This window comes from Artibeus jamaicensis, unplaced genomic scaffold (genome assembly GCF_021234435.1).
Source record: "Artibeus jamaicensis isolate MK-2021 breed Jamaican fruit bat unplaced genomic scaffold, CSHL_Jam_final contig_2259, whole genome shotgun sequence".
NCBI lineage: Eukaryota > Metazoa > Chordata > Mammalia > Chiroptera > Phyllostomidae > Artibeus > Artibeus jamaicensis.
This window is the reverse complement of record NW_026521468.1, coordinates 1,252,263-1,278,774: the sequence shown is the minus strand read 5'-3', so window position 1 is coordinate 1,278,774 and position 26,512 is coordinate 1,252,263. Positions and strand designations below refer to the sequence as shown.

The following is a 26,512-nucleotide window of genomic DNA, read 5'->3' as shown; positions in this document are numbered from 1 at the left end:
TCTAATGTCCTCAGTTCCCCCTGGGGTGGGACGCTGGGCACGAGTTACCCCACAAAGGGTTGGAAGGCCCTGGGCTGTGTTTAGTACTCCAAGTGACCTGGTGTGTTTAAGAAGTTTGAGCTTTTATTTTTCCGTTGGAGACCAGAGTTTGATGGCTTGTGTGTGTGTGTTTTGTTCTTTTTTTCTTCTTTTTTTTTTTTTTTACCCACTGTGCCTTGTCAACCCGGCCCTCGCCGTCCCGCTGCTCCCCTTTCCTACAGAACGACCTGCAGCAATACCATTGACCTGCCGATGTCCCCCCGCACTTTAGATTCATTGATGCAGTTTGGAAATAACGGTGAAGGTGCCGAGCCCTCCTCGGGAGGGCAGTTCGGTGAGTATTTGGTTGGCAGGCGTCCCTGTGAGGGAAGTTGGTCCCCCTGGGGTGACCTCCCGTGTGCAGAGCCGAGCGCTGGTCATGCGGCTTGTAAAAGGGGCCTGAGATCGGCGTTCTCCACCAGCAACGGGCCGTGACGCGCATTTAAGTGTGAATTTCTAGTAGTCACGTTAAAAACAGTGAAAAGGAACAGGTGAGGTTAATTTTAATATTTTCTATTTAGCCCAATAAATCCAAACAGCTGTCATTTCACTGTGTAAGAGGAAAATGGATGAGGCTTCTCGCACTGGGTCTTTGCAGCCTGCCGGGTGTTGGTAGCTGCAGCCCCTCCCGTGTGGACCCCCCCCCCCCCCCCCCCGCGGCTTCAGGCTGCCACTTTCAGTGGGGAGGCCTGGTCGTCTCTGAACATACAGAGTTGCGAGTGACTCAGGTCAGCGGGGACCACCCTTCCAGAGGGCAAGACCCCGTAGAGAGGAGTGTGGATCTGGGCCGTCCGACTGTGCCCCTCCAGGGCGCAGGTGGCCTGAGCCTCCATCCCCCAAAGGGTGAGGGCTGTGCCCTGCTGGCTGGCTGGCTGAAGGGCTCAGGCAACTGACCCGGCTCTCCCTGTGTGTCCCTCCAGAGTCCCTCACATTCGACATGGAGCTGACCTCAGAGTGCGCCACCTCCCCCATGTGAGGCGCCGCGGGAGGACCGGAGCCGCAGAGAGAGACAGGGAGGTGCCTACCTGTGTCCCACCCCCACAGCCAACCCCCCCGGAGCGTCGGAACTCCCAGCGCTGTGGTTCCGGATTTGTCTGAATCTCCTCCTCCTGCTGTCTTTGAGCGATCTGGGCACTTTTTTCAAATAGAGAAATGAATGAATGTGGGTGATATGCTTTTATCTACATGCAAATTAAGAAAGCGTTCTCTGATACTGTGATCGGGGATGTGGAAGGGGCGGCTGGAGGGAGAAAAAGGAAACGCTGTTTCTTCTTTGCTCCCCGGCCCTCCTTTCTCAGCAGCTCGCTAGACAAGTGCCTCTGTGCGCGGCGTCCCTCCGCCGGTCTCCGAAGCTCATGCCACAGGCTGCCTCTAGCTGCGAACCCTGGCATTGCACTTTTAACCTTGCTAATGTCCAAATAAAAGAGAGGACTTGCAAAGCCCCTAGGTTTCTTTTTAAATTAAAAAAATAATAATAATTAAAGGGCAAAAAACATTGTATCAGCATAGCCTTTTCTGTATTTAAGAAAACTCAGTTGATGGCCTCCTTGGTGCTTTGGGCATTTGGCTTTCTCCAGGCTGAGACTTTATATAAACCCTGAAATGGGCTTCAGATCCTGAAAAGATGTCTGGAGCCGTGGTTTGGCCTTTGGTTTTGAAATAGGAAGGTTGAAGGAGAACCTAAACATTCTAGATTAAAAAAATAAACAAACAGGGTTTTTATTTTCCCTTTTATGTGTTGGCCTGTTAGTGGGTCGGGCTGGCCAGAGGGGTGTTTATAACTTGTCCCTCTCCTCCTGGGCTCGTGCCCTTGTTCCAGAGCCCAGGTGGAGCTGCAGGTGCCTTGTAAGGAACGGGATGGTTCTCCTTCCTTCCCCCAGTCCACCTGACCCCCTCGGGTGGCGTGGCTCCTTGCAGTGTCCAAAGGTCCCTCGCCCTGTTTGCTTTAGGACTCCTGGTCTCAGGACTTCCTGGAATAAGAGGGAGAAAGGTAACAGGTTGAACGTGACTCAGACTGTGGGGCCCCAACGAAGGGTCTGGTTGAGCTCAGGGAATGTGGTTCCTATCCCAGTTTTTTGGCGATTGCCTGCACCTGTAAATTACTTCTTCACGTGGCTAAGCCAAGGGCGGAGGCTCAGCCCGTCCGTGTGTGAGGGAGTCGCACCCAGCCGCCCCGCCCCCGACCGTTAACTACCACCTGTCCACTGGGGCCCCACAGCCGGGGCAGAACAGGTCAAATTTACTGTGTCCTTCAGAATACTTAGGAGCGTGGGGGCTGGTCTGTGATGTGGGGGCCCCTCTAGCCAGAGGCGTGGCTAGAGTGGGGCATCCAGAACCACTTTGTATCATTTGGTCAGTGTCTGTAGATGCCCAAATTGGCCAGCTGCTGAATTAAGGGGGTAAGGACCTTCTCTCCAAGACCAACGGGTTGCCTCGGCCTTTCTGCCCTCCTGCCTAGCAGTGGTTGGCACGGAGCCCTCCCCTCGCCAGCAGCACTCTTGTTCATGACTTTGACTCATGAAACGAGGGAAGGTTTAGACCTGTGGCAAGGAGCCGGGCGTCTCTGGAGCAGATGCAGCCAACTCGGCGCTTTGAGGCAGCATTCGTATCTGGTGGGTCTAACTCCGGTCGCAGCCAAGTTCTGAGAGGAGCCGAGACTTGGTCTGCTCGCTCTCTGAAAGAACCAGGTCCTCCAGAAGCTGCCGGTCTTCCCTCCATTGTCCACCCCCGCCTGACCCCAGCCCCACCAAGGGGTTCCCATCGATCGCTTAACCTACTTACACAGTGGTTTGTAAGCTGCTGTTCTGGCCACTGCATCCAATTCCAATGTATACTTCATAGTGTAAAAATTTATATTATTGTGGGGTTTTTTTTTTTTGTATATTGCTGTATCTACTTTAACTGCCCAAAATAAAAATGCATAGGACCTGTCTGATGGTGTGGCGGCTCCGTCTGGCCGGTGGAGGTCCCTCAGACACAGGGCAAGCCTGAGTCCAGAGTCCAGACAGGAGGCTGCGGCCTGGCGTGCGGGGGGGGGGGGGGGTGTCACCCGAGCCGCTCATCCCTGAGCGGAGCAGCCCTCCCCACCTTGTGGTGGTCACCAGCTTCCAGGTAAGGGCTCACTTGGGAGCCAGGGGTCACACTCCTTTGCACAAAGGCGTCAGAGTGGAGACCCCCCTTCTCTCTCTTCCTCCCTCCCTGCTCCCTCCCGGGGCCTTTGCAGCTGGGCCTCCCGTCTGGGGCCTGATAAGCCACCCCAGGCCACCCCCAAGGCCTGCCCTGCCACAGCGGCTCCATTATCACTCACTCTTCAGTCACTCCGTGGGGACAAACTAAACACCGAGCTGGCTGCTGCTCGGCCCGCAGTTAGCGGTGATAATTCACAGACACAGGCGCCCACTCTGCTCGCCCGCCCCCTCCCCCGGAGCCGGGTCCCACGGGCTGATCTGAGCACCGGTGTGAGATATACGAGCCGCCTTCCCCCAGCAGAGATGGAAGCGAGATTAGTTTCGCTCAGGCGGGGCTGGCGGCTGCTTCCCTCCCCGCCCACCCCCGGAGCCCTGCTCTGGGCCCCTGCGCCTCCCAGGGCGAGCTGCCAGCCCCTCTTCCCTCGCTTTGAGCTCCGAAATGCTCTCCCCTCCCCCCCACAGGGGCCCAGGGACAGCCCCTGGACCTTGGTGCCGGAGGGGTACAAATGAGGACCCCAGCCTCCAGCTCTCCTGCGACCCTTTCAGAACACAGTGGCAGCAGCGTGGAGCCATCTGCTGGTCTCTGGGAAGAGAGACTGTTGTGCGGTGACCCTGGCCCCCGGAGCGGGGGTGGGGGGATGGGGGTTGGTGGAGAGTCGCCTCGGCCCTGGGCCTTGGCCACTTCGAGATTGTTCATAGTGGTCACAGTTCTTCCCACCCTCATGTCACCTTCCCCTAGTCATCCCCGCCCCAACCTTTCCCAAGACCTCGAGTCCTAGCCCGTCGGTCTCCTGAGATTCACCGACAGTGTTGGGGTGGGGAGGGGTTGGCGCCCTTAAAGCCCAGACAAGAAGCAGCACGTGACAGGGCCGCCCCTGCAGGACGGAAGGGACAAAGCGCCACCAGGGCTCCCCAACCAGGAGCTTCAAACCAGCCATTTTATGAAAAAAATATTTTATTCAAAAACACTTTTCACAAATGTATGGCCTATGTACAAAGTACAAAAGACTCCCCCTTCTCATCCCCACCTGCCTCCAGAGGTTTAAACCCCTGGCGCCCGCCTGCCCGCAGTCAGCTGCCCCTGGCCTCGGGCCAGGTCTTCTCAGAGGGCGGAGCCCGCGGGGCTGGAGCCCGCCTGCTCCGACCACAGCCAGTTATGCAACTGCACTGAGGCCTCTTCCAGGTTCCACCGCCCAGCAGAGGAGAGGCCGAGATCGGCTCTCGCCCCTGCTCCAGGCCGCACGGGCTCTGGCATCCAGGGGAGAGGCTGAGTTGCTGCTGTCTCTCGCTGCAGGCTTTTTCCTGGATTGGAGGGGATCTGCCCTGCCAGTCCTGGGTGCCCTGTTCACGCACGAGGTCCTGGACCTCTCTTCCCCTCTCCTACCTCTGGTGTAAGCAAGAGAGGCGAGGAAAGAAGTCTGGGGCCCGTGGAAGGGAGGGGATATTAGGTGGGACGCGCTGGAGCGTGGGCAACAGTATTACGCTGGGGGGGGGGGGGCAGAAGGCTGTGAAATGACATACCAAGGCCAGCTTTGACAGGCCCGGCTCAAATGACCCATTTCTGCTGTGTTAGGGACATGGCCATGACCTAGATAAGCTCTCAGTCCACAAAAAGTCTGGAGTCCATAGTCATTAGATAAAGCATGAAGTATTACTCAGAACTGAACCCCCACCCCCTCCTGGGGGAGGAAACAATAGGCCAACTTGGGAGGCAAAGCTTCTAAGTCAGGAGTAAAGCTTGCAGACGTCACCTCTGTTCCCCTTCCTGATCATTTCGTTCGCCTGGCTGCTGAAGAGGGAGGCCCTGGCAGGGTTGGGGGACCTGCCCTGAGTACCCGACATGACAGAAGCAGCTCTGTCGCTTCCACAGGACACAGGCCCAGGGGGCTTTGGGAATAACTTGATCTGAGAAAAAGGTGGCGGCGGCGGCCGCAGCCACACACCCAGGACCACGAAGGCAAGGCGGGCACACCTCTCACACAAACGCACACACGTATGCACGCATGCGTGTGCTGTCTGCAAAGGCACCAATATGCAGAGCGACACTAAAATCACAATGAAAACGAACCCTTCACACGCGTCTTGCTTCCACAGAGAAGTGTGGGGTCCACACACTCAGGAGAGCGAGCCCCTGGCAGAGGTGAAGAGCCCCTCTGGTGGGGACAGGCGGGGGTCCAGACTGTCCATTGGGCGGCGGAGCAGCTCCTCCACGTGCCGGGCTACGTCCATGGTCTCGTCCAGGTCGAATTCTCCATCCTGGTCGAGGACCGGGTCGGGGCTGGGAGAGGGAGGGGGACGTCAGAGGGGGCTGGCCTGCCTCACCGCCACAGGCTCCCGGGGGCCGCCTCGGGCCTGTTCCCCACGCAGACTAGAGTCTCATGGGAACAAGACCAGCACTGTGAGACCCCTGCACCCCAAGTTGCATTAGCCAGTCCCTGGCTCTTGGAGAGGTGCGCTGGTCTCAAGTCTCCCTGCCTTGCTGAGTGATCTCGGGGGTCCACTTTCCTTTCCACATCCTCATCTGCAACTCATGACACAGGGGCCAGCTCTGCCCACCTGTGGCCCATTCCACCAAATCCCAGCACCTTTCCCTGCGCACCTCCCATGACCTGGGCCTCATTACCACCTAATCCAATCCTTCCAGCCACCTGTACGGCAAGCACTTATTTACCCTACTTCACAGAGGAGGAAATGAGGCTGGCCCGTGTTCAGAGTCTTGCTCCGGGCCACCTGGCTGGCGGGAGGAGTCGGATTGAAACTCCTGTCTTTGTGACCCCCAAGCCTACGGTGGTCCCCCTTGTAGCTTGAGCCTCCCAGGCACCCAGACATCCACCGAGGGCCACCCACAGTTCAGAAGAGAACTAATTCTCTACCCTAGGAACTCCACAGAGGAGCAATTAACACCTCATTCCACCTGACTCCTCAGAGCTGTCCCACGGGAAGCCCCTACAGCAGCCTCACGTGCACTGAGTGCTCCACCCACACTCTCCGTTGGTCCCGACCCCAATCCCGTGAGGCAGGTATTCTCGCTCCCATTGTGCAGATGAGAAAATTGAGCATCGGAGAGGCTCCATAATTTTCCCAAGGCCACACAGCTAGTCGGCACCTCAGCGAGGAACCGGCTATGTGCAGTTTCAGAAAGCTCTGTGCTGTTTGCTGCTTGATCTTACCCTCTTTGCTCCTGGGCACATGCCAGAGCCTGGCCTGGGTCGGGTGGTCTCAGACCCAGAGGAGCTCTGTGTTCCTGGCCCACCAGCCCTCCTGGGGTCCAGCCTGAGGCCAGCTGCCCAGTTTCCACCCCCTACCCCACGAAGCCCTGGAAGAACACGACCTACTTCTGGGGGTACATGTTATAATGAGCCTGGGGACACACAGCGGGGGAGGGAGCCTGGTCCATGTAGGTGGCACTGCCCCCAGCGGAGTCTGCAGATGTCACAAACCTGTAGGAGGAAGCAGAGCAGAGCCTCAGCGGCCTCGGGGCAGCAGTGGACTTGGGGAGGGGCCCCGGGGGCACCTGTAGGTCTTTTTCGGGTGTAGGAGGACCACCCGTCCACGGGGCCCGGGGCTCCAGCTGCAGGAGTGGGGCCCTGGGGACTGGCCTCGTGGTGACCAAGCCCAGTTCCCGCCCCGGGGCTGAGCCAGGTTTTAGGGGGAGGGGAACGCTGGGCCCCTGAATGGGAGGGGGCGGTGGTGAGGGGTGAGGACAGCCAGGGGAGGAGAGAGGCGGCAGGAGACCAGGGCTGACCACTTACTCGGGGACCACTTGCTTGATCTGTGGCTTCACGTATCCGTCCCCTGCTTTACCTGCCGAGGGGGAAACGGTGATGAGAACCAAAGCTTCTGGGAGCTTGCCAGGGAATGGAGGCCCCACCCCATGGAGTCTGCCTCCCACCCACGTCACTGAGGGCCACAGCGAGGATGAGATTTCCCCGGGGCCCTGAACGAGCACCCGCGGACTAGACCGGCCAGAGGGCTACCCAGATTCCCATCTGTCCTCCCGCTTCCTCTTCTGGCCCTTTGCTTTCCTTCTGCCCACTCCCACCCCTGCCGAGGATACAGAATCACTACCAACAAGCACACCTGACCCGTGGATAGGGCACAGGCTGAAGAAGAACCTGTCCACTGTGCTCCCTACACTGAAGCTGGGGGCAGGGTGAAGGGCGGGGAGTGGAGACGGTGTGGACGGAGGGGAGCGTCGTGGGCTCTCTCTGGGTTAGAATTACCCAGGCCGCTCCCCCAGCACGGCAGCCTCTTCTTCCAAGGGCACAGAAGTGAGAGTCCACCCAGCTTTTTTTTATGCAGAGAAGAAAGTAGACTCAGAGGTTTCTCTTTCCTTCTCCTTACTTGTGAGCCCTGAAATCTTTTCCACGTGTGCTTTGCACCATCCCACGACCAAAGCCCAAGGGGGACTGGCCACTGGGCTACATTCCCGGGGAGTCCCCACCACGTAGCCTGAGCATGTGTCCTGGGGCTGAGGGGTTCTCGAGCACCAGGGCAGGACGCACCGATCACGGGAGTGTAGTACTTGGAGAAGACCTCGTCCTTGGGCCGGTCGGGGAACACGTAGATGAGATAACTCAGGTCCCCCAGCCGGTCGGCCAGGGACCGGATGGAGAAATCCCGTGTGGTGAATGGCTTCAGGTTCCACAGGTTGCGGTCAGCTGTGAAAAGGACAAGCTTGTTCCCATGACCCGCCACCGTCAGGAGGAGGACCAGGGTGGTGGGGGTTTAGGGCGGGCTTGCGGATGGAGACAGCCCGGCTTTTGCTGCATCCCCACCCCTTGTGCTGCCTGGCCCAGAGCGAGCAAAGAGCCAAGGGAACGTTCTACCCAGCAAAGAGGAGAGCTGCCAGGCGGGGAGCTGCCACCAAGGCTGGGTCAGGGCGGAGGAGGGAGGGCATAAAATGCCGAAGGACCCGGCCAGTGAGTCTGGAGTCTAGGGGCCAGTGATTTTAGGTTCTGCAAAGCGGAAAATGATAGAACGGGAATGAGTCTCTTCCCAGACTCTGAGCTCAGGTCCTGTCTTTCCCACAGGGCACCTGCTGAGGCCGCAGGCCTGACGGAGAACGGGGGCAGCGAAACCGGGGCTGCGGCCTGGACCACAGAGGGCACTCACGGGAGTCGAACTTCCAGGCGATGGTGATGCCCCCGATTTCTGAGTCGCTAAAGCGCAGAAGGAAGGTCCCATCGGGCTTGTTGATGAGCAGGTCGTGGGCCTGTTGCTTATTCACGAAACCTAAGATCGCCCTGGGTGCACGGAGCATAGGGCATCACTGCCGCTGCCCCCAGAGCCCACGACTCCCGGCCTCCCAGCCCCCACTCCTTACCCATCATTCCAATGGGGCTTGTGATGCTTCTTCAGCACCTCCATGACCCCGTCGAACCACTGCCAGAAGGTGTAGTTCCAGCCCGGCAAGTTCTCCTGAGAACCCCGGAAAACCCACGTCAGGGCCGGGGCCCCTGTCCTCACAGGTGGCAGCCGGTGCCCTCTCCTGATTCTTCACCCTACTTGTCCCACACTCTGGCAGTCCATAAGCTGCCAGACACGGTCCCCAGCCCCTATCCTGGTGACTGGGAGTCACCTGGTCCCTGGCCTCACAGACACAGAGGTCCAAGGAGATCCTTCATGGAGTGGGGGTGGGAGCTGGACAAGACCCCCACAGTCATTCCTGCCTACCCTCTTCATTTTACAGGGGGGTAAACTGAGGCATGGAGAAGAGAAGGGGCCTGGCAACCTAGCGAGCAGGGCCAGGGCTAGAACCCCAGGATGAGACTCTCGTCTCCGAGCTCCCTCTTGCTTTGACTGTTACAGCTGCCTGCGTTCCTTGGGGTACCAGTCCCCTCCACCTCTCCGGCTTGTAAGAGCTGCTGACCTCAGGCAGGGTTCTGCCTGTGAGGGGGGCGGGCCGCGGTCCCTCACCCTGTTGAACTGGGACCAGGACACGGACATGCCGCTGTAGTCCTCCAGGTGGTTGCTGCTGCTGTTGAACAGTTTCTGCGCCAGGAACACGAGGTTCTCCTTGGTGAGGCCCCGGTTGCTCTGCACTTCGGCCTTGAACTTCATGTTGAGCGCCTCACACAGCTGCGGCCACAGCACTTTGTCAGGCACGGCAAATGGCACCCTGCCCTGGGAGGGACACAAGAAAACGGGCAAACAGGGAGACTGAGGGACTAGGAAACATTTCCACACTCACACAGACGCACAGGGGACTGAGGAAGATCCAGAAAAGGAAACAAACACAAGGTTAGGAAAGAAAGTGGGGGTGGCAGGTGCAGAGCGGAGGGGGCCACGGGATAGAGACCCAGAGCAGGGCAACGAGGGCAGGGGTCAGGGGCCCGAACCACAAGCCGAAGGAAGGTTGGGGCCAGACCTCAAAGACCAAGCTCACAGACCCGACCATGACCCTGGGAAACCCTAGGGTCTAGACATGGGGGTCCCGTGGGGGGCCTCACCGGCTCAGCGAAGGCATTGTCCCACAGCACGGTGGCGGTAGCATTGTGGTCCTGGCTGCCATGAACAATGACAACCACAGGGAGGGACAGGGTCTGGAGGAGTCGAAAGAATGAGAGTTGACGGCACAGACGAGCAAACGACCACCATCTTGCCCTCGAGTAGGCAAGACTCCCAGCCCTCGGTGCTTACCCACAGTCCCGACCACAGGCCCCTCCCAACAAAACCAAAGCAAAAACAAACACAGAAAACACATCTTTCTTCTTGGCCTGTTGCCTAAGTTCTGTGGGCAGGTGCCAGATTATAATATAACCTCACAAACAGGCACCGGCAGAGCGAAAGTAGGTTTTCTGATAGCATCGCGGGGCAGCTGGTCCGAGACCGGGGAAGGGAGGACGCGGAGCCCCCTGACTTTCCCGAATTGGACAGCCGGCCTCGGCCAGGGCCCTCCACTTTGCTGGGCAACCTGTGGGCGGTGGGAGTGCAAGGTCTCACCTTCACCTGGAACACGAGCTCATTGCTGCCTACGCTGAACTGAGACTCAAACAGGACTGTGAACTTCTCCTCTGTCACGGACTCTGCACCACGCCGGTCGGCACGCTTGATCCGCTTCAGTGACTGTCAGGGAGGGTCAGAGGGGGACAGGAGACCGGAGCTGCTTACAAGGAATGAGCTCTGGACAGACCTTCCCTGAGAGGCGGGCCCCGTCCTCACCATGTTTCTGAAGTGGGCGCTGAGCGTGCCGGTGGCCTGGTGATACTCCATGACGCAGCAGTTGTTCAGGATCTCGCCACTGCACTCGCTGGGGGAGAGAGGGGAGCGCCATCTCCGCACAGGCCCCAGGCCAGCAGCGTGGGCCTGCCTGCTGGCTGGGGCCCGCGGCCTCTGCCCCATCCGTACGATCGTTCCCCGGTGTGTCTCTGCCCTTATTTTCTCATCAACCTGAGAACACCCAAGCAAGGGCTTCGAGGGCAGGGCCTGGGTCTCCATCACTGGGTCAAAAATGCCTTGGGCATCAAGACTGATCTGAGGGTCTTTGGGGGGGCTTGCAGCTTCTAGTGCACTTCAAATCATGGCCACGGCCTACGAGGATCCCCGTGACCCCCCTCTGCCCACCTCCCTGGCCTCACTGCGTTCCCCTTCCCCCACTCGGGACACGCGGGCTTGGTGCAGGCCTCAGGACTTCTGCGCCCGCTCTGTCTGTTGACACAAACACTCCTGCCCTTCTCAGTCAGATCCTAACTCAATACCTCCTCGGAAAGGCCTTCAGCCACCCACATGGTGAGGAAATCTCTCTCCAGATGCTGTGAGGCCTGTTTTACTCTCTGTCTACAGCTTATCACTTTTTGACACTGTCTTATTTTCTTTTTTCATAGTAATTTATTTATTTAGAAAGGGGAGAAGAGGGAGAGAAACATCAGTGTGTGAGGGAAAATATCGGCTGCCTATTGCACACCCCCAGCTGGGGACCTGGCCTGCAACCCGGGCGTGTGCCCTCACCAGGAATTGAACCGGCAACCTTTCGAGGAGTTCGCAGGCCAGCACTCAATCCACTGAGCCACACCAGCCAGGGCGACAGCGTCTTCTTTGCAAAATTATGAAAGACTGTTTCCCTCCCCAGCCAAAATATAAGATCTGAGAGAGGGAAGACCGCCCCACGTTCCTCCTCATCCTCCCTCAGACCAGATGGCAGGCCTTCGGTGACCAGCCTCCACGTGACCAGCCTCCCACTTCACGCACTTACCCCTCCTCATTCATTCCCAGGGACCCTCACGGGTGGCTTTCCCTGACCCCAGGACCCCAGCCCCGGGTTCTCTATCCACACGGGCGCTTTCAGGACAAGGCATGTTCTCTCTGCCAGGAAGTCTCTCTCCACACACGCTCAGTGGCTACTCCCATTCATCCCGCAGCCTGAAACTGCCACTCTGCTCCGCCCACGCCATGACCCACTTCCACAGTGCCCTACATGTCTCCCTTGTCACACACCAGCGGTCATGTCTCCTGTCTGCTGCCTGTTCTACTGGCCGAGTGATCGGTGAGGACAAGGTTCTGTTTGGATTGCACCAGGTCCCAGGACTCAGCACACCCTGGGATGCCCCAGCAGTGCCGTCCTTGCTGACCTGTTGCAGCCTGGCACAACGGGACAGAAAGAAGGAACCAGGGAGACCCAAGGCCACGTCTGCAATGCCAGGAAGAAGGCTGCAGGGAAGGAGGCCACGCTGTCCCGTCACTGGGACTCCAAGTGTAGGACAGGCTAAGCCCCCAGACTGCACTTAAACTTGGACAGGGGCACCTGTGAGAAGGGACGTGCGTACTTGCGGGTGTTCTCGTTCTTGAGCAGCGACTTGGCCTGCTGCTCACTGATGATGGTGGCCTTCACCTGCGGGGGGTTCATGTGCACGTTCAGCTTCCCACCCACCAGCAGCCGCACCGTGGCTGCGAACTTGGTCTGGGTCTTCAGGACCTGAGGGGGCTGCTTCTCGATGATGAATGTGCTGCAGGGACACGAGAGGCGCGGACTCAGGGACGGGGCCCCGGCCCCTCCTGGTGGGGAGGGGGCCTCGCACGGGGCTCAGCAGGCAAAGGAAGGAAGAGCACCGGGCAGACAGAGACCCTGTTCCGGGGGGGCCACTGAGAGCTGGGGGGAGGCAGGAGGGGAGCCAGTGAAATGACCTTGGCATTGGGCAGAGGCTGGGGGAAGCCAGGGCAGCCCCTACGGAACTCACAAGAGGAGCTGGGAAAGGTCAGCACCAAGCAGTCATGGCTGCCAGGGAGACAAGGATTCAAGCACCAGCCTGCCATGGGCAAAGCACCCCCAGCTTCCCACCCCATCCCACCCCTTCCCTGCCGACCACATGCAGGGCTGGGTGTGGCCGAGGGGCAGCAGTCACCTGGTCACCAGGGCTGAGATGATGTCTGTGATGGTGGCGTTGACCTCGGCCAGCATCTCCTCCACTGGGCCGGGGATGGGCAGCTGCTGGCAGAGGTGCTCAGCTCTGCGGATCTGCTGCCGGTTCTGCCAGATGATCTCAGCCAACTTCTCACACCTGCCCACGAGCCCCAGGCCACAGAGAAGGACAACGGCTTCACCCCATCCCCCACGACACAGGTGGAAAGGCTCCCAGCCTGAAACCAGCCCCCCAAAACCCAGCCTTGCCCCCACCCGGGAAGGCTTCACCCTTCGGCCACCTCTCCTGTGCACTGAGCACAGCAGAGCGGCCCTGCCTTCCAGAAACACAGAGAGACACGTGAGAGGTGTCACCCTAAATGGACCCCACCAGCCGGAGCCTCACCCTGCACCCCGGCCCTGCTCCACTCCCCAAAACAGTGACTCCTGTCCAGGGAGGGACAGGACTGGGGGCACCAAGTCTGTGTCAGGAGCCAAACCCACGGGGGAAATGAGACCTGCCACAGGCCAGAGTGGGCCACCCGCCTATGAAACACAGGAGCAGAGTAGGCAGCTGGGAGCTCCTCCTGGGCCCAGGCCGACCCTGCCCGCCTGTGCCCTGCCCGCGCCCCCCCACACCCAGTACCAGGACTGCAGCACGTCCAGGCTGCCCTCAGGGGGCCCTCCGTTCCCGGCCAGCTGCTGCCGCCGCTTCCACTGGATCAGCTCGTCGTCCAGAATGACAGTCTGCTGCTTCCGCAGCAGCTGCAGGGTCTTCTGGTGCTTCTCGGCCAGCTCCTGAGACAGGGGACAGCAGGCCCTTCTGGGCACCGGGACCACAGCCCTGCAGCGCCTCTCCCAGGGGGCGGGGCTGCCCGCTCCCACCCTGCTCCTCCTCCCAGGCCCCCCGCAGGCCTCCCGCGTCCCCAGGGCCTGGCCGTCCTGCCGGCTCGACCCCTCTCTGGCGTGTCCTCCCTCGGGATGTGGACCCGCGCCTGGAGGGCAGGGACGAGGCCCACTCACCACCCGGTACTGCTGCAGCGTCTGGGCTTCTCGCTGCAGCCAGGCCTCCAGGGACACCTGCTTCTGCTGGAGGGCCGTCTCCCGGCTCAGACGCTCCTGAGGGTTCAGCTGGGCCAGCTGGGCAAACTGAGCTAGAGGAGGGGACGGGACAGCCATGGCCATGATCTCCCAGCTTCCAGCTCGCAACACCCTCAAGCTGACACGTCTTACCAATGGCACCTCAGGGCTCCGGTGGCCCAGGGTGCCCACAGTGAGCCCGCCCCACTCCCTGGCCCCTGCTCTGAGCTCCCCTCTAGAGACAGGGAGACAAGCCTGTGGGTCCAGCTGAGGACCCCGCCCTGGCCCGCACGGCTGGCTGCCCGGCCTTCCTCACGCCACACTGGGGTCCAGCCTGATGCCACACTGCACAGTTCGAAGTCAGCTGCGGCCGTTCACTGCCTCGGTGCACTCGGGCTCCCCACGAGCAAAATGGGAGAATCCTGTTCCCGGCCGCAGTGGGTTGCCATGGGGATTACAAAACGGTCACACAGAAGATGCTCCAGAGGCACGAGCAGCTCTCGGCCCCAACCTCCCCCCAAACCCCCTCAGGGAAGGCCTGACGCGCACACGGCCGGGGGGCCACCTGCTGGGGCACAGGAGGGGCCCTCAGGGAGGAGGGCGTGTCTGCGTGTGTGAAGGGGCCTCACGAGTTTGTGCGGTCGGGTCGCTGTGAGCTCAGCTGCCCAGCAGGGAGAGAGAAGGGAGGGGACAGACTAGAGAGGGAGAGAGAGACTCTGACAGAGAGAGAACGGGAACCCAGGGCCACGCAAAAGCCGCAAGATTCCCTCAGGAAAAGGAGGCAGCTCGCTTCCTACCAGCTTCAGGGAGCTCACCAATGGCCGGACTAGGGACTCAGTGAGGCCTCATTACCCTTATTTAAAAAATAAGTTATGATCCGTAACTGCTGTGGTTCAGTAGGTTGGGGTCACCGGTTCGAGTCCCTGTCACAGCACATGCGTGGGTGGCAGGCCAGGGACCCAGATGGGGGCGCCCTAGAGGCAACTGATGGATGTTTCTCTCCCATATCCATGTTCCCCCCTCCTTTCTCCCTCTCTAAAAGTAAATATATAAACTCTTTTTAAAAATAAGTTACGAAATGCTTAAGACATCAGGAAGGTAGAAAGAATGACAGAAAAAACACCTGTGAACCCAGACCCGGCTTCAGGAATCAAACATCTGCACAGTGACAGCCACCCGCCCCCACCCCGCAGCCTGCAGGCCCACCCTCCCGCCACTGAGGGACCCGCTCTCCTGCAAACCGGGGGACTGCGCCCTGCCAAGAGCCTTTGGGACACTCGGTGTTCTGACTCGGCCGGAGTCAGGAAGACGTGAGCATCAGCACGTCCGGGCCAAGTTCCGGGCCAAGTTCTTGGCAGGCCTCGCGGGCCCTGCCTCACTGACCTGGACCCGGCCTGTGGCCGCGGGAGCAGGGACGGGGTGAAGAACTGCAGGCGGCCAGGAAGGCGGGACGGAAGGAGAGTTCGGAAAGGCGGCTCCGACGCAGTGCGGGCCTGAGCGGGAGCAGCGGGGTCCAGCCGGGCACACGGCAGACCAGTCTGACGGCCGCCCTGGGGGCCCGCCCCCCACGGGGAGGTGGAGGCGCCCCCGGCACCTGTGCCCAGCCTCCCCGTGCATGCGACCCAGTTAGGTGTCCCCTGGTAAGTTGCAGAGCTTTCTGGGATGGACGCCAGGGCATGTGGGGGGACTGTCCACCCCACCACAGGGAGCTGAGCACCCCCTTGCACGAACGGGTCACTGGTCTGGGTTTCTGATGAGCGATGGCAGCTCCGACCGACCTGACTGGCACCGGGGGCACGGACCCAACCAGCGTCCAGCTCAAACCCATGCGGAGGAGGCAGACACCCAGGAACCGGGTCTAAGGACCGTCCGCCTGCCCTGGGCCTGGGGCAGGAGCGAGCCCGAGTCTCCTGTTCCCAGAGCTGGGAAGGGGGCGCCCTCTCTGGGCCGGTCGGGGCAGAACCCGACGGGAGGCAGACGAGCTGGAGCCACCTGGCCACCACTCACTCAGCGCCCGCGGCGTCCGGGCCACGTGCTGGCCTCGGGGACAGGAAACACTGACCAGGTGGGGGGGGGCCAAAGAGGCAAAGGAGAGGAGAACCCTAGAAAATTAAATAATCAATTAAAAAAGCAGAAAGAGAGAAAACTGATACGGGACAAAACTGAGAGTAGATACCAAGCAGGGACCTCAATGCCAGTGTGTGAAACGTGACATTAAATGCTGGTGGACTGAACACCTTCATCCAAAGGAAGACGGTCGGGACCGACACAAAGCCAGGCAACGACGTGCTGTCTGTGTTTCCAATGACAAAAGTGCGGACGCACACACGCGGAGCCGACGTGGGACCAGAGGCCAGAGAGGTTCTGGGGACGCCTCGCACAGCAGACTGAAGACCGGAGGTCAGGAAGGGTGTGTCGCAAGTATTAGTGACCGTAAACGTTTATGAATCTACTACCAAAGCTTCAAAGTGCGCACAGGACATATTACTCACTGAGACAACGGGACAAGCACCCGGTTCCACGGAACCACAGGGGATTCGGGCGCCTCTCTCCCAGCAGCTGACGGAGCCGCTCGGCTGAACGTAAATAACTAAACACAGACAGACAGACAGAGACTGTGGGTCTCTTAAGTGTGGACCAGGGACACCCAGGCGGGCCTGAGACCCTGCAGGGGGCCCACAGAGCCAAAACAGTTTTCAAAGTCCTTTGCCTTTTTCTATTTTTTTTTTTTTTTTAGATTTTATTCATTTATCTTTAGAGGGGAAGGGAAGAAGAGAGGGAGAGAAATATCAATGTATGGTTGCCTCCCCTGCGTCCCCCGCTGGGAACTGGCCTGCAACCCAGGCATGTGCACTGACTAGGAATCGAACCCCGATCCTTTGGTTCACAGGCCCACGCTCAATCCACTGAGCTACACCAGCCAGGGGCTGGCCTTTTTTTCTTGTAGTTTTTCATAACTATACATCAGACTTTTCCAGAGGTTGCCAGGCACTTGATACTACAATCGATAGGCAGGTCCGGCCATATCCCACTCACCCTGGCATTGCAGAGACTTTAAATGTAAAGCAAGGTCACTGTGCTCAGTAAATGTTCTGGAAACGATGGGTCTTGTCAGTTTTGTTCTTACTTTTTTTGGTGGCACTTTATTATGTTAACATAGTAAATATATGTAAATATTTAGAATATGTTTTATACCATATCTAGTATATATGATTTTGGTTATATTATGCACAGGTGGAATATATAATATTCTATAAATATCTACACTAGAACATACATATAAATAGATTAGCCCTCTACTTATATATAGATTTAAAAATTAATATTATTGTTACATTTGTTAACATGATTGAATTCATTAGTGCTGCTCTGGAAGGAGCATTGTAGAAAATACGTACTTTTCGAGTCCACCAGAGACATTCACCAGGACCGAACACAGGCTGGGCCACAGAACGAGTCCCAGTACATTTAAAAGCACTGAGACCACACCTACAGAGCATGTTCTCTGACTCAGTGGAACTCAGTCATGAAATGAAAATAAAATCAATACTGACGGGAGGGCTAGAGAAGAACACATATTGGGAAATGAACGACGCCCTTCTAAACAGGTGGCACCGGCACCGGAAGAGAAACTGGAGAGCCCCTCACACCGAGTGACAGGGAACGAGTGACAGAGAACACGCAGCGCCTGCAAAACCGCGAGACGCCGCGGCAACTCTGCTCAGTGGGAAACTCATGGCTCCGAATGTCTACATGGGACAAGGACAGGAAGGTCTAAAGTCAGTGACCTCAGACTCCACCTGAAGAGGTGAGAAAAAGGGGAGGAAGGGAGAGGCAGCTCGGGGCGCCCGGCTCTGCCTGGGCCCGGGAGGTGCAGCCTGGGTCAGTCTGGGGGGGGGGAGACGGGCCCCCATTCAAACTCCTCAGACTGTGCCCCGGGCTCGCTCCCGGGAGCTGATTTTTCTGTCCCCACACCCTTGTCATGGCATCACAGCAAACTACAGACTAGGGGTTGGGACGACTTTCCACTGTCACCCCCTCCTGCCAGCTCTGCCTCCTGGGAGGCTACAGAACTCGAAGCCCCGAGCCCCACCTCTCCCCGCCCGGCTCAGCCTCGGGACTCCCAGCCCCCGCTCCCCCTCTCACTGGGGGGCACTCTGCCCACACTCACTCCTCACTCGCTCACTCACTCAGATATTCGCTTGACCACCTACAACTAGGGAGAGAGCATTAGTGATTACAGCACAGGGATATCATGACACCTCTCTGCAACTTTCAAGCAACACAGGCCAAGTCTCTTGTTCTCTGAACCTCAGTGTTACCGTCTGTGAAGTAGGGATAATGCCGCTGCCTACACCCTGGAACTGTTATAAGGGTTCCACTGAATCACACTTGCGAAGGGGGGTGGCCATAGGAGGGGCCGTCTCCTGCAGCCATTACTCCTCCCAGGTTTTGGGGAAGGTCCCCCGGAAACAGACAGGGCCCCAGCCCCAACCCTGCAGGAGCCGGCAAGGTGGCCCTCCCTCCCTCCCGCCCCCCCATCCACAGCGCACCCCCCGCCCCCTGCAGCAGCCTCACCCTGGATCCTCAGGCTCTCCTGGTACTGGATGATGAAAAACTCCTGGGCCTGCTGCAGCTTCTTCAGCTCGGTCTCCGTGTCCTGCGTGACCAGTCTCAGCTCCTCAAACGTCTGGTTGATCTGCAGGTGTTTCTGGGACATGGCGTCCACCAGGGTTCCAGCAGGAGAGGCACCCTGGGGATACGGCAGATACACGGCTGCAGGCCTGGCCCGCGCCAGAGCACCAGCAAAACGGTACATCTCGATTCTCCCGGGAGACACTGCAACTGAGCACAGCCCAAGAGCTCCTGGGTTTTTCTGGTAACGACGATGCTGACGATGCTGACGATGCTGATGATGCTGCCCTCCGCCCACATTCTTTCCCGGTCAGACCCCAGGGGCTGTGCTGGGAGCCGGGACAGAGGGGGGATAGAGGCGGGTAAACTCACACCACCTCCATCCTCTCTCCAGGCCAATGGGACTGGGGAACAGGGAAGGAGGGCAACCTCTCACAGGGGTGACCTGAAGACCCCAAAGTGAAGTCACGAGGGACAGGGGAGGCACCATCAAGGGCCTTGGGAATCGAGACATTTAAGTGAGCTGCTTTGAACTTTTCCCAGGCCAAGTCTTCAGGCCTTTCCAGTGAACTGTTCCCAGGGGAAATTCCAAACCCCTCTCCACAGCCCCCTGCCCTGGCAGAGGGCAGCTGCCGCCCTCCGCCCCCCAGCCCCACCGCCGCCCAGCACGCTGGTTCCTGTCCATTCCTTCAACACACAGCATGCTCCTGCCTCAGGGCCTTTGCAGTTGTGGGTCCATCTCTCTGGAACACGCTGGCCCCACCTTCCTGACTGCGGACTCCCACTGCCACCATTTCAGAGCAGCCTTCTCTGAGGGCCGAAGGGAAACAGCACCACCCTCATCTGAGAGCGTCTAGCTCTTGTGTTCACTCCTAGTGTGTTGCGGGCACTAGGACGTGAGCCCTCCCAGTGCGGGGACCACATCTGTCCTGTGCACCCAGAGTCCCCAAGGCCCAGGACAGCAGAGGCTGGGGAAGGAGTGGCTCCCACCCCCCACCCTGGCCAGGACTGTGCCTGCACCAGAGACATGTCTTTTTGGCTGGAGCCAGAAATACTTGCACATTTGCAGATGGCTCTGTGAGTCAAGGGACAGGAGGGTGGTCCCGCAAGACCCTCTGTGGCCCGGCTCCTGCGTCCTCTCTGGCCTTCCCTGCCAGGGCTCCCTGCTGGGCTCCCTTCTCCCCAGCTGCTCTGGCTACTTGCAAGTCTTCAAATGAGCTAAGGTGGCTCCGGCCTTCCTGCCCTCACGTGGAACTCCTGCTCGTCCCCGCCCCCACCCAGCCCCCGGCCTGCCCCGCCTGCCCTGGTGCTTTCCCACATGCGCCCCCAGCACACAGCCCACTGCTGGAGGACCTGCCGCCACCTGAATCCCTTTTGGGGGCCCAGGTCTCTGTGTGCTTCTCCACACACCCCGGGACCGCCCTCCAGAAACACTCACTGAATGAAGCCCTGCACCAGCCTTCCCAGGGACAAAGGGACAAAAAGGACCACCTGGGCTCCAGGCGCCAGTCAGCGGCCCTCACCTGCCTGACCTCCTTCTAGGAAATTCGCTTTGTTTTATTCAAATAGTGTGAGGTGTGCACCGTCGTCCGGGCAGATGTTCATGCCTCTGTGACTCCGGAAGGTGGGGGACGAGCCCCGGGCCTGCTCCCTGGGCCTCGCTGCCTCGGCCTGTGCCTGCCTCTGTTTCCTGCCACGGACCGCACCAGACAGGGTTTCTCACTGGCCGGACCCCAGTGCTCAGCGACACAGCCTCTCCCTGGTCATCTGTGCCGCCCGCCACCTCTGACCTGGATGGACCCTCCAGGTGTAGGGGGGGGGTGCTGGGCACTTCCTCTTCTGTTTCATCGGTCTGTCCATCTATCCCTGGCCTGTGTAGTATCTCATTTAACCTTCACAATAACCCCGCAGGGAGGTACTATTACTGTCCCTACTTATAACTGAAGACACACGGGCTCAAACAAGTCCAGTCACTTGCTCAGGTTACGTGGCTAGGAGGTGGCAGGGCCAGGGCCTGAAGCCAGGGGGTCACTCTATACCTGCAAATAAAACTGCCCCTCACACCCGCTCATGTCCCTGACTCCTCTGCTGCCCTCTCACCCCAGTGTATGTGAGTTGCAGTTGTGTCTGCACAGGAGGGATTGCCGACCCCACTGCCCAGACCCACGGGACACTCACGTTGTTGGCTTCTCGGACCAGCCTCTGTTCATTGTACAGAATGTGCCGGATGCAGCGCACCAGGTCCATGGGGCAGCGGTCGTACGTGTTCTGAAAGGGTCCGAGAGCAGCTACCGGGGCCGTCCCAGTGCTGCACCTGCACCTCCCTCCCCCACGGGAGCCGCGGGACTCTCCCCGGACACCTCTGTGCCACTGGACTTGACCCCCAGCCCCCAGATCTTCATTTGGTTGCATTGCCTTAGGAGCCCCCTGCTCACAAAGCACTTCCAATCCACCAGCCCCTCTGATGTAGAAACCCTGTGACACAGCAGAAATGGCTGTCCCCATTTCAGAGGTGACAAAACTGATGCTCAGAGAGGGTAAGTGCGTATCCAGAGGCAGGCCAGTGAGTGAGCAGATGACTCAACACTCTGAGCACCTGGTGCCAAGGTCGAGGTGCTTCCCGCCGTGCTCCAGCCCTGGCTTCCTGCGCTGCTGCCTTCTTCACCCAGGTTTCTCCTGCTGCCTCCCTCTTTGGGGGTGGGCTTTTTGTCTTCCTGGCCCCTCCCCTCATGTTCAAGAATGGTTCTTGGAGAAATACTAATGAGTTCTCATAAATGCTTGACTAGGATTACCACCCACACCCCTTTTCCGCTTCCACAAAAACTCTCTCTCTGCCCCCTCTCTCCATCCCCTTGGGAAGAGGAAGCTACATCTGACATCTAAACCCCAGTTCAAGGCTCTTTCATTCAGTCCTGCCCCCAGGTGAACCCTGCCCCCCTCCTGCCCCACTGCAAGAGCTCTGCCACCTCTCACAGAGCCCCAGGAGGGAAGTCTGGGTGCCTCGGTCCCTCCATTCTAGAACCGCCCAGTCTTCCTTGACTGGGTCTGCTCCACCCCTTCTGCTCGCCCAGTCCAGAGTGCCCTTTCAGCCATCCCCTCGTCTCGGGAACCCACCCACCCTTTCCCTCTGCTCTGCCATGGGCTAGAGGAATCCAACGGGTCTGGTTTAGAAAGAGGGGGTGGGGGAAATCGAAGCACCGAAAAGTTGCCAATAAGCTCAGGGTCATGTGGTGAGTCAGCGGCCAGGCCAGAAAAACCCCCGGTGCTGATGCTGGAAAGAGAAGGTGGCCAGCGCCTGCCTGCAGGTGACCTGGCCTCCACACCCACCTGGAGCTGCGTGGCGTAGTGCCCCAGCTTGATCTTCAGTAAGAACCCGTCTTCCCCCACCTGGTGCTCGGCCTTCTTCTGCAGCTCCTGCACCAGGCCCTCCAGGAGCTGGGTGGCTTGGGCTTGGTCCTGGGGATTTTCTGGATCAATGGCATCCCTTGGGGCAGGGCGAGGGAGAGAAGCCTGCTGTGGTACCTCCTCGGCCAGAACGTCAGGCACCGAGAGGGACGTGGAAATCCCAAGGTTCCTCCCTCAGGGCACTCCGGAGCCCACAAGACTTGTTCCTGGCAACTCCACAGGCATCAGAGTCTAGAAACATCCCCTCTCCCTTTCCCTGTTCCCCTTTCCCAAGAACGCGGCCCCTTCCTCACAGAAACGAACACACAGAGCCAAAAACAAACCACAAAAAGAAGAGCCCTAAAGGCCAAGGGGTCTGGCTGGCAGGGACCCGCAAAGGAAGACAGGGGCACCTACCATGGCTGGCCCTCGATCCACTGCGCTAAGTAGTGCCGGACCTCGATGGGGAAGTGCTGCCCGTACAGCCCCTGCATCTGGCGCAGTGCATCTCCCTGCAGCTGCTGGGCCTGCATCCAGCCCGCCATGTCCGTTCACCTAGGGCGAGCAGAGGGCTGAGGAGGCGCCTCCCTGGCAGGGCGAGGGCTGGGCCTGCCCCTGGCCCTGCCGTGCCCACCCATGCCTGGACGGCGGTCAGGCCAGGCCCCTCCCCTCCCACAGACACGCTTTCCTGTGCGGGAAGAAAGATGGTGAGCAGGGGAAGGCGCGCCCTGCCCTCCAACGAGGAACCCGCTGAGGCTTGGGGAGGGGCTCTCGAAAGTCAGGTGCCCTCCTCCTCTTCCTCTCCCCTCGCCCCACCGGGGCTTCCCCAGAGAGGGGACAGCTAAAAACTGAAAGAGAAACTTGGCGGCGGAGGCCCAAGGCCCTCTGAGGAGGGTTGCAAGAATCCCCTTACCCAGCCTCGAGCCCCGCGCACCAATCTCCGGGAAGGGGGGGGGTACTCCAGCCCAAAGTTACGCTAACGACGCCGTCCACTGGACCGCTGGGGCCCTGCGGGCACGTGGTGGTGTTGTTTAAAGAGGGCTGGGGCGGCGGAGGCTCTGCCGGGCCGAGGAGCCCGTGGTCTCCCACTGTCCGGCCCGACAGCGCCCCCTGCCCACTGCGGGCGAGGACGGCGCGCGACCGCGCCGCCGTCCTTCCATCTGCGTCCCCCGTCCCTCGTCCCCGCTGCGCCCGAACTCCCTCTCGGTAGCTGGGACTGTTCCCTGCACCCGGCTCGGCCGTCGGGCTTTGGGTCCCGGGGCGCGGGGCGGGGACTGGGGTCGAGTGTCCCCTCACCGCGCGCCTGCCCAGGACGCGCCGCCGGGCCACCCACCTGGTGGCACCGAGCCGTCCGGCGGCGGGGCCGGCTCTGCGCCCGCGGCTCTCGCTCCGGGCCCGGGCTCCAGGCGGCTGCGGCGGAGGCTGTTACTACAGGAAGGAGCAGAGAGCAGCGATTTCCTCCTCAAAGGTCAGCTGCCTCCGATAGACCATACACAGCGCGCGAGCTCTCGCCAACACCCCTCCCAGCCTCTGTCGCTCCCTCCCCGCCTCCGCCCTCGGTCGCTCGCTCCCCGGCGAGTGCGCAGCGGCGGCCTCGGCCCGGGCCCCGCGCCCTGAGGCTGGGCGGCGCGGCCGCGCGCGGGGGCTGCCCCGACGGCGGGGTCCCCGGGGAGTCCCAGCGGGCCCGCTCCTGCGGCCCCGGGCCGTGGCGAGCAGAGGTTCAGGAGTGGCGGGGAAAGGGGGTGGGAGGACCGGGAAATCCCGGGCCCTGGAAACCCCAAACCCGGGCCTTGGTTTTCTCATCTATAAAAAGGGAGGGTTGGACTAGCTGGAGTTGCCTTCCAGCTCTTGCATTTGTCATCTTTCAAGTCCCTCGACTAAAAAAGTTAATGAGTGTGCGTGTGTTCATGTGGGCAGGGGACACAGCCTTTGTGACTTCAGAGGCAAAACCCTAGGAAGGGGAAAGACTGGGGATTCCAGCCAAGCCAGCTGGCTCACGCCAGGGCCCCACCTCCCCTCCTCCCGTTACTCCCTCCACCGTGCGCTCATCTTCTGCCGCTGAAACAGGAAAGAACCTTGGCAGTCAACATGTTCGAACCTCCCCCCACCCCGAGATTTTGCAGATAAGAAATGGAAGTCCAGAGAGGGAAAGGGGCTTGCTCGGTGTGATACAATGGGCCCGTGGTCTAGTTGGCAACTGACCCATAAATGATTCTTCCCCTCCCCTCACCCCAACCCAGTCAAATCTGCAGCTGGCCCTACCTTCAGAAAGGTCCAGCGAGAGCTGTCCTGCGTCCTCGCAAGCTCGGGACTGCCGATAGGCTCTGCCAGACCAGAGAACAACCTCCCGAAGCCTTGCCTCGGTCACAGCCCCTCCCCGAGAGCCCCCTTGGGGGGGTGTGAAAAGTTGGGCAAGACTAGACTGGAAGTCTTCCATCCCCTTTGCCCAGCTTCCCTCTCCTCTGGGCCTCCTGCTGCCTGGCAGCTGGTATTGGAGCACCAAGGGAGGGGCCAGGCTGGCTGCCCTCTCCTGGCCGAGCCGGGCTGAGGCTTCTGTCCTGGGGGGATCGTTCTCTCCCCCCACCCCTCCCTAATGCCTTTGCAGACCTGCCCTTTCCCTCCGCATTCCCTCCCCCACCCCACTTCCCTACTTTCTTGCCCCTCACTCTCTCCCCACTTTCATTTGTTTTTACTTCAGAGGAAAACTGAAGTTGAAAGCTGCAGAAGCTGGAATGCCCAGGCCCCATACACACCCCCACGTGTGGTTGCAGTCTCAGTTGACAGGATCACAAGGGAAGGAAGGGAGAACTGTAGGGGGGGTTTCTCGAAGGACTGAGGCAACCTTGCTCTTTAGATGTTCCACAGGGCAGCCCCGGGAAGGAGGAAGTGGAAAACCTCCCCCCCCCCCCCCCGGGCAATGGGCTCTGCAGGGGAGGCTCAGAGGCCTGGAGCTGGGGGACCCTTGCAAGGAGAGGCAAGTGTCAGAGCTGGAAACAACTGTAAAGATTTTGCAAATGGGGAAACAGAGGCTGGAGAGGGGAAGTGACTTGGCCAGTGTCACGCCGCCCGGCAGGGGCAGGTCCAAACCCACTGCCACATGGCGGGTGGGCCCAGCTCGCCACCGAGGCCTGCCAGGCTCTCGCTTTGAGCTGGTGAGCAAGACCATCAGTGGGAGCAGATTCCTTGGATTTCCAAGTCCCCTGAGTCGCCTCCGGAAGACCATCCTCGCCACCTACCCCACCTGGGCATCTGCAGAGGATGACATGGGGGTGCCAGCTCCAGAGTGGGAGCCCTGCCTGCCTACTTCCAGGCAGCCCCATCTCCAGCCTCCTCCCCAGGGCCAGCCCCACCCGCAGAACATCTGGCTGGGTTGGGCTGAGCTGGGTTAGGGGGTGGGTAGTCCTGGGTTCCAAAAAGCCAGCACTGAGGTGCCAGGGAACAAAACGAGTGGTTGGGCTAAAAGATGTGCCCGGTGCCTTCAGAGCCCCCCGGGCCCCCTTCCCCAGTTTGTGTCCGACTGTCTCCCTGGCCGAACTCTGCCTGTCCCTCCACGGCCTCTCAGACTGCGAGGCGCTGAATCCCATTGTGCCTCACTGTAGGTTTCCTCCTCTTGCCTTTTGATTCTTCTTCTCCTTTTGAGTCGTTCTCCGGGTCTCTGACTTGTTCTCCGTTTGGTTCCGTCTGGGTTTCTCTCCGTTTCTTTGTGCTTCTCTTCTCCCTTGGAGACACAGTGGGAAGGGGAGGGGCTTGGAGCCTTCCCAGGATGGGCAAAGGCCGCCGGAGGGGGTGGGAGAGGGAAGGGGGGCAGAGTTGGGTTGGGGGCAGAGGTGACTGTGGGCACAGCTCCGGACAACACAACTCCCCAGAAATGTCAAATCCGGTGTTTCTCTCTGCTCCAGCCCCCCGGCCTGGGTCTCTGCTGTTTCTCACCCCAAAGCACCCTGGTGTTTTGGGGGCCCAGACTATAGAGGGGAGAAGCCGAGGCCCAGGGGGTGGGGTTCAGGGAGATCAGACACTGCCCAGGGTCTGGACTGAACTGGGGTCCCAGAATGGCCTCCTCTAATTGCCCCTCATCCCGAATCCAAGTCACAGCATGACCTGGGGAGTGAGGAAGGATTTTTAAAAATCAAAGTGATTTTCAAAAGTCTTGTGGGAATACGCTCCCTCGAAGAAGACTGACCATATTTTATCAGGAATAATAATGGCGCCCGCGCTGATCTGTCGTTGCCACAGTGGGCACTAATCCTGAGTGGGGCCATGGCGCATCTGTGTGCAAACATGTTTGCATTCTTTGACTCAACTCATCCCTGTGATAGCCACGCAGGTAGGCAGGACCGGCATCATCCCCTGACTTGGTTCAGGAAGGACACCTGTCCGCAGCTGTCCAGCCAGCAGGTGCCCCACTGGCTCCAGGGTCCACGCTGCCTGGCCCCGTGGGAGCGGCTCTCAGCACACCCTTTCTTGACCTCCCCAACCCCAGCACACGTCTGCAGAGTGAAGGTGTCCCCTTGGGCTGGGCCACCCGGTGCTGGTTCTGTGTCACTTCGTGCACGTCCACCTCCAAGTCCGTCCCCGCCCCTGCTCTGTGGAATGAGGCAGGATGACCCGTGTGTTGGTTTGCGTTTGGGAAGGAAGGGAAGAGTTTGCCCAAGTCCCATTTCTGCCCTGTCCTTGGAGACCAGCCATTGAGGCCCGCTGATGCCACTACCCTGGAAAGAGCAGGCGGAGGGCACCTTGACCCAGCCTCCCCTGGGGAGGGCAGAGAGACGTGGCACAGAGATGCCTTTGTCTCCTCTGCTGCGAGTCCCTT

The 26,512-nt window shown here is 59.8% G+C and overlaps 2 protein-coding genes across 6 annotated transcripts in view; one reads left to right on the top strand and one right to left on the bottom strand.

Annotated features, from left to right (window-relative positions):
• STAT3 (signal transducer and activator of transcription 3) overlaps positions 1-3,010 on the top strand; it is a 55,863-nt gene extending 52,853 nt beyond the window's left edge. For 2 of the 4 annotated variants that reach the window (XM_037149195.2, XM_037149188.2), the window contains exons 23-24: positions 311-373; positions 999-3,010. In XM_037149195.2, the coding sequence (XP_037005090.1) occupies positions 311-335 (25 nt within the window). In that variant the 3' untranslated portion in view covers positions 336-373; positions 999-3,010. Of the gene's footprint in view, positions 1-260; positions 374-998 lie in introns of all 4 variants that reach the window. The other 2 variants (XM_037149182.2, XM_037149177.2) reach the window with 1 other exon arrangement.
• A 1,213-nt stretch (positions 3,011-4,223) lies between these two features.
• Positions 4,224-24,022, bottom strand: LOC119052172 (signal transducer and activator of transcription 5A). 2 transcript variants are annotated; one of them, XM_037149212.2, is made up of 19 exons: positions 23,965-24,022; positions 22,120-22,257; positions 21,646-21,802; positions 20,497-20,586; positions 18,262-18,436; positions 13,627-13,757; positions 13,250-13,401; positions 12,608-12,763; positions 12,032-12,211; positions 10,431-10,518; positions 10,212-10,334; positions 9,719-9,811; positions 9,186-9,392; positions 8,593-8,687; positions 8,382-8,512; positions 7,772-7,927; positions 7,019-7,070; positions 6,602-6,706; positions 4,224-5,544 (listed from the first exon to the last, which is right to left on the bottom strand). In XM_037149212.2, the coding sequence occupies exons 2-19, from the start codon at positions 22,245-22,247 to the stop codon at positions 5,382-5,384; spliced, it is 2,382 nt and encodes a 793-aa protein (XP_037005107.1). In that variant the 5' UTR covers positions 22,248-22,257; positions 23,965-24,022; the 3' UTR covers positions 4,224-5,381. The 2 variants fall into 2 exon arrangements, with proteins under 2 accessions (XP_037005107.1, XP_037005098.1); XM_037149203.2 differs by lacking the exon at positions 23,965-24,022 and adding an exon at positions 23,036-23,148.
• Between the last annotated feature and the right edge of the window lie 2,490 nt (positions 24,023-26,512).